Raw genomic sequence first — 7,619 nt, 5'->3', positions numbered from 1 at the left:
ATAAATAATCATATACGTTTTTTGAATTTTTTATTTACAAATATAGAATCTACGCAAAAGCTAGTGGGTTCGGCCGAACCCCCATACAACACTCTAGCTCCGTCCCTAGCAACAAGATCTCCCACAATACTTGGAATATGTCCTTCAGATTTGTTGTTTAAAAGATCAACAGTGGTGTACAAAGACAAGATTCTCACAACTTCAAGCGCCAATCCCTTTGTTAGACAGCTTCCGTGTCTTGGTAATACCCATCACTTGGTTCCTTCTTTGATGGATCAATTGTCCTCATGACTTTCAAATGATGAAACAGAATCGTCAGTAAGTTTTCCGTGAAGGCATTAAAAGAGAGATCTAACATTCGAAGATTAGGAAATATGTTTTCAACTGTTGGAGTTCTAATGGAACCATGCAATTCATTGGATCTCAAGCTTAAGACTTGCAACTTTGGAAGAGTTCCCAACTTCATGGGGAACGTGTCAATGAGATGATTATTTCTTAAGTCAAGAACCTGCAACTCTTTGCAATTGGCTAAAGATCGGGGTATTTTCCCCTCTAGTTTATTTCCATGCAAGTTGAGGCTTCTCAGTGATCTTCCATTGCTGAAAGCTCTTGGAAGATTCCCATAAAGAATGTTATGTCGCATATCCAAAACCTCGAGAGCAGTGATATTTCCCAAACGTTGAAGAATTTCTCCACTCAAATTGTTTCTGACTAAATCTCGTATTTTCAGTGATGTCGAATTGCAAATAGATGATAGAATCTTCCCACTCAGATTATTTTGTGATATGAAGAAGAACCATGTGGTATTTGGTGGAATAGGTCGTGACCCTTGAAGAACATTTGACCGCAAATCAATGGTTACTACATACTGAAAAGGAATTGAATCCACACTTGTCAGCATGTTGTGGGATAAAATAAGATGTTGCAATGCGAACATCCAGTTAGACCAATCTGGAACTCTTCCTTCAAGCTTATTATTTGAAAGATCCAACTCCAAAATATTCTTTGCGGATCTTAGAAACTCCAATTCTTTCACTTCACGTGCAGCCAATCGTAATGCATTTAGATAATCTGGCCAAATAAAATTAACTTTGTTCTCATTGGTCAATGAGATACTATTTATATGAAAGATCAAGGTACGAAAGATGTTTGAGGTTTGAAAAGAGGCTGACATCCACATGCCCATTAGAATTATTGAAAGAAAGATCAAGCTCTGTTAGGTTCACAAGGTTTTGAATTGATTTGGGAACATGGCCTTGCAGCTGATTATTGCGTAAAATAATCACTTGTAGTGAATTGGACTTGAAATCCTCAAGCAGACCAGAAAAGTGGTTATGACCCAACACTAAATAACGTAGTGATGGAAGCTGGGAGAGCATCCATGATGGTATTGTTCCATTCAGGGTGCTACCATCAATGAACAAATACTCTAAGCAGGTGAGATTTGAAAGAGATTCAGGAATAGGTCCTCTAAGGTTGGAATTAGAAAGAGACAGAAAATGCAGTGAAGTTAGATTAGCCAAGAGTCTCAAACAGGAAATTACCAGAAAGATTTACTTCTTTGAAATCTAACACTATGAGAGATGCATTGCTGTTCCATTTGGTGTTTGGAAAATAACCACTAATTTGGTCATTTTGTGTCACAACCCGAGCCGGGCCCAGGCCGCGATGGGTACCCCGAACCACAAAGGCCCGAGAGACCCTTAGCATCATCAACAAAACTCATAGTTAAAATAAAAACGCAGAAGATAAACTGAAAATACGATAGTCGCATAATCAACCTTAAAACTTGTCAACATCAACTCATAAGAAAACTCAAACCCATCTGAGACAATCTACGAAACCTCTACTAAACTGAACATAACTAGTCTGTTTAAACCGGGCCAAGGCCCCCGGCCGGACCATAAAACTAAAAAGGGAACAACATACAGGAAAGATGCCTTTCGATGTAAGGGAGGCTCACCAACTCTGAATATCTGGAAATAATCTACTGGTTTGCGGGGCCACGGGACTGTTCCTCAAAACCTGAAATATAGGGGGTCAATACTTGAAAGTACTTGTATGTAGAACAATCCAAAAATAACGTGTATTTCATATAACATAATTGAGAGCATTGTGAAGATAATTTATCATAATATATATATATATAAACACATGGGCATAATATAAAGGCTTCAAAACATCCTTGTATATCATGGACTAAACTCTCTTTATTTTAATCCTGAACTAGACAGTACGCCCGACATTTCTGATAATAATCCCATGGGCTATATGGAATCCGCTAGGGATGGCAATGGTGTGGTGCGGTGCGGGTTTTTTTCTAAACCCGTAAATTTTAGAACCTCACCGCATTACCTTTAAACCCGTATAAACCCGCCCCACACTCATACCCACGCATACCCGCACCGCACCGCCCCATGTGTTTATTTTTTTTGAAAAATTTGTAACTCCATTGGAAATCATAATATTTCTAAATCTACAACTAGAAAATAATAACAACTAATTTCTATTATATCACTTTTTCACTAAGAAATTGTCAAAAAGTATCACGTGTACAAACAATAATTAAATATCATGTTTTTTTAAAAATAAATAGAGATATCAAAAAAGCTATAAAATTATTTATTTGTAGTGTTATACATGTCATTTTAAGTATCATAAAATTTTAAGTAAAGAATACATATAATTTTAGGAACATTCACGAATATAATATTAATTTTTATTTTTTTTTAAATTTAAACCCACATATACCCGCAACCCGCACCGACCGCATCATTTTAAAAAAAAAAACTTGCTTTAACCCCCACCGCCCCGCATAGCTTAAAACCTGCACCGTCCCGCACCCGCCCCGCCCCATTGACATCCCTAGAATCTGCCCTTGAGTCAGTGGCCAAGCCCCCAATCCAAGTTTGCCGCAAAAATTGGGTACGTGATCTATTATACGCCATAAGATTGTCGCTAACGTACAATTCCCTCTTTCAAGGCACAATAAATCTCATATCAGCAAAACACGATTTCAGGAAATAAGTTACCTAAACACGTGCCTTCTTCGGGTAACCATCTAACTCTCTTTAGCCCACTTTTAACCTTTTAAAATAATTCTTCATGTTCATAACATTATTTACTTTTATATTAAGGGCACTTCATAATAGGTATCGTCATACCTAGACTTGCAAGCCATATCATCTCATATCATATCCACCGCTCTTCTCATTCAAAAATATGTCAATGACCACCAAAAAGTTTATCACATCACATGAGAGTTCTTATCTCAAAAGCATATGAAACTTATACAAAAATACTCTTTTCAAGACTTTAACACATAGTGGCCAATTTTTTCATTAATCACGTGCAATTTCTTCATTAGGACACAAAAGCTTTTAGCATGAGAAATACACCTTTGAAACGTGCAAATCAACAATGTATAATAGTTAAAGAGGAATTCAAAACTCAGGGATTAACATTATTCATAAAACAACCCCAAGCATTAGTCACACATAAATCTCATGATAAAAAGGGGACTTATAGTTCATGCTCTCAAACCAAATTCACAATCCATAACATGTTAAGACCATAATTTTATCATGGTGAAAGGAAGTTTCACAAATCATACTCATAAAACACTTTTCGGAACTCATATCATATCTGCACATGATTACAACTCAAGTTTATGGAAAAACCCTATGATAAATGCACACTTTCATCAAAATGGGTTCATGATGCATGCTCTTCAAATAATTTCCAAAACCCTTTTCATATACATACATATATATCTTTAAAACTTGTTAAAAATGTAAAAATTTATGCCCATGAGATTTAGCATAGTCCCACATACCTTATGATCGAGAAAAATCAGAGAGAACGTAGAGAAATTGAACCCCTGAAGCTTGAATTCCTCAAACCCTAGGTAGTTTCTCCTCTCTTTCTTATGGAGATATGATTAGGGGTTTTAGAGAGGTGATATAACGATGTTATGTCGTGAAACTGATAGAAATAGCTTAATATAGTGTTTAGGGGTCGTTTATAAGTGAAAGGACTTCAATACCCCTCTTCCCAAGTCACCAAACCCAAAAATTGATGAATTTAAAGAATTGGCGTTTCATGAAGGGTAATCTCCATGATAAGCTCCGCGTCGTGCCACTATCGCGGACCCTTACAGTCTCCTCACGAAAATGATCATAACTTTTTACTTGGGTATTAGATTAAAGCAGAATCAGATGTGTTGGAAAGAGGACACATTTATCTATAATTTAGTGGGTCGTGAGGATCAAGATTCCATATATTCAAGAAGTTATACATGTTCAAAGTTGACCCTGGTAGAATTGAATTTCAAAATTTGGTCAATAACGAAAGTTCTTAACTTCACTTCACTCTAAGTGTTTAATATGACCATTATTACCCTCAAAAACACTTTTCTCACTATATAATGATCATGACACTTATGTCACACCCCTTTTTCTCGCACTCCAAAAAGATTATGTTTTAAGGGTCGAAAGGGTTTTAATTATTAAAGTGACAAAAGATGAAAATTTGTTTCGAAAAAAGGATTATTTTTAACAATCAAAATTCAGAGTCGCCACTTGGCATAAATCGGGTGTGCCAAGTCACTCATGGATATTCTTTTTCAAAATGATTTTGACTCTTTAATACTGGTTTGCAAACAGAGATTCCGGCTAAGGAATTCTGTTGACCGAGGGGAAGGTGTTAGGCACCCCTCGATCCCGTGGTTTGACCACGGTTGCTTGGCAGAGCGTATCGGCTAAATTGACATTACAAATGCATAAACCACACAAAGCACGCAAAAACAATCACTCAAGCAAACAAAACCAAATAATCCAAAATATAATGTCCAGTCCAATTATACAGTCCTGAAAAATAAAAAATGCGAAAATATTCTATTCTAAACTAATCCTAAACTACTCCTATGCTTTACCCGACGCCCCGGGCCTTCCTCACAAACGTCTTCAGCCAACATAATACGTCGGGGCATTCCCTGGTGAATAAACGCAAATCCCTCGGGGCATTCCCCGGCCAAATAAATACAATAGATCTCAATGCATAAATCAAAACCACTTCCACAAATATTTCAAACAATCCACCAATTCTAAATTTTTGCCTACCCGAGCCTAGTGCTTGCCTACCCGCTTGATGACATATCACGTTCAACATCAACAATGAATCAAAATACTATAATATTCACTTTTATCAATTTTCGATTCTCATTCCCCAAATAATTAGTTTTAATCCTCCATGAGATATTATTTCATCACACACCTTATAATTAATCCATAATTAATGAAATCAAACACCAAATCAAAACAAACAATAATTCACATCACCACGGATCAACCAACACACCGGATTCAATTCAAAGCATAGAACCCGACAAATAACAAAATAAAAAAAAGAGAGAAGGAGGAGAATTAGACCTCGATTCGAAGGTTTCAAATTCAAAATGCTTCAACGAAAGGATAGAAACCATGACGAAGAACCTCGAATCGAACCTCAACAAAGGACTCACCAACTCCGTACTAAATCAACCGCAAGAATCCCAAAATTAGACCCGAATACGAATTCACGAAAAGCAAACCCGCAACCCAAAGCAAAGATCACAAAGCCTGACCAATTGCACCTAATTAGCATACTCCGTTACTGTTTTTGGTAGCTTTTCGGTGGATGGTCGCCTGAATCGACGCTGAAGGTCGGATTCAGTGGCTTCCCAGCATGCTCCGATCACTGTTGTAGCATCGTCGGAGCTCCAACAAGCTTAACAGTGGCGGCGTTGCTTTCCTCTGCCCTGAATCATCTCTCGTTCGATCTCTCTCCTCTCTATCCCTCTCTCACGGTTCTCTGCTCTCTCTCTCGCTGCTTCTCTCGCTATTTCTCTCTTTCTCTCCCGCAGCTCTCTCTCTTGATCTTTTTCTCTTCTCTCTCCCACAGCTCTCTCTCTCGATCTTTCCCTCTCCGATCTGTGTGTGTGTAACGGTGTGCGTATATGGAAATAGAAGATTTTCTGAGATTAGTTGTTGCCAATTCCTCCCATTATGACAAGGCTCCCTTATCTATTTTTTTTAACAGTGAATTCATCCAAAAAATAATTCCCCCCCTTTCCCTGTATTATGGAAAATGTCTCCCTTTTTGTTGTTACTCCATTGGAAAAATCCCAAGAATATTCAAAGTGGGCCCCCCTTCTTTTTTTTTTGTCAATTGGTTTAAAATTGAATAAAAACGTGGGGTAGGAGAATTAGTGGGTAGGTAGAGGGTGGGGTGGTGAGGTGTGAGGGTATGGGTGTGATGTGGTTTATTTTGATTGGGTAGGTTGTTAGGATAAGATAAAATTAGTTAGGGGATTGTTATTTTTGTCATTTTGTGGAGGGATTATCACACGGGTGAGGGTACACAGTAGGATAAGGTAAAAAATGGGTAAAAATGATATCGTGGAGGGACGAAACTAGGTGTCTACATCATGCCCCCTTTGAATGTAAACACGAAGTGTTTTCAGACAAAGAAGTAGACAGCGAGACCAAATTTTGACCCGACCATTATTCAAAGAAAGAAACAGAAGAAAGAAGGACACCCGGGTCTTGACTTAAGACATCCTACCTACCCAAGTTATGAGAGAATCAAGTCACGGGTATTTCAAAGGATTAGAAGAGAAGTGGACTATACCGAGTTGGAGAGTTGAGTGAGGTTCCATCGAGGTTCCGGTCCACGGCTCTGTCATTACATCAAAAAAATGAAAATTATAAGTTAAAACATAAATGAAATCACAAAATCCTATCTATACAGCTTCCATTGGCTATTGACTCGACTTTTATCACCCTATTCTTCAGGCGGGTTCCTGACTTGCTATTTTTTTAACTTATTGCTTGCCTTTCAATTTCTTCACCCTGTTCTCCAGGCGGGTTTCTGACTTGCTATTTCACCAACTTGTTGCTATGCTTTCAACTTCTGCACCCTGTTCTACAGGTGGGCTCTTGAAATCACATCAAAACTAAAAAGAAAATTATCCCAAACGAATATTATTATAAAGAGAAATTTCATTTATTTTCCAGAAAAGTAAAGTTTCAAAAACAGAAATTGAATTTTTGCCCCAGTTTATCCTCAGAAGACTCTTGGAAAAGTCACATCATACCTATTTGCATGTTGCAATGATGAATCAAGACTCTGACTAAGAAATGCATCTCTTAAGAGTAAAATTAAATAACCAAGACTAGGAAGTGCATCTCCTAAGAATTAAAGTGAGGGATTCTAACTAGAAAGTGCATCTTCTAGAGATACAAGTTTAAGTTAAAAGTTTGTCACCTAAAAAATGAAAACTAGCAAGGAAGTGCATCTCCTAAGGATTTAGTGCAATAACTCGACTAGAAAGTGCATCTTCTAGGAATCAAGACTTAAGTTAGAAAGTGCATCACCAATGTTGCTTGAATTATCAAAATAAGGAAGTGCATTTCCTTACCAACGCCTCTTGAATTACTCAAACAAGGAAGTGTGTTTCCTTACAAATGTTTCTTGAATTGCCCAAGCCAGGAAGTGCGTCTCCTTACAAATGTTGCTTGAATTACCCCAAACAAGGAAGTGCATCTCCTTATCAAATGTCGTTTGAATTACCCAAACAA

General features: G+C 37.5%; 1 protein-coding gene across 1 annotated transcript; it reads right to left on the bottom strand.

The window, feature by feature from the left end:
- Positions 1-220: 220 nt before the first annotated feature.
- Positions 221-1,186, bottom strand: LOC107848907 (receptor-like protein Cf-9 homolog). The gene has a single exon (XM_047401728.1). The coding sequence runs from the start codon at positions 1,184-1,186 to the stop codon at positions 221-223; it is 966 nt and encodes a 321-aa protein (XP_047257684.1).
- Between the last annotated feature and the right edge of the window lie 6,433 nt (positions 1,187-7,619).

This window comes from Capsicum annuum, chromosome 12 (genome assembly GCF_002878395.1).
Source record: "Capsicum annuum cultivar UCD-10X-F1 chromosome 12, UCD10Xv1.1, whole genome shotgun sequence".
Lineage (NCBI taxonomy): Eukaryota > Viridiplantae > Streptophyta > Magnoliopsida > Solanales > Solanaceae > Capsicum > Capsicum annuum.
The sequence above is the reverse complement of the archived record's forward strand: the minus strand, read 5'-3'. Positions and strand labels throughout refer to the sequence as shown.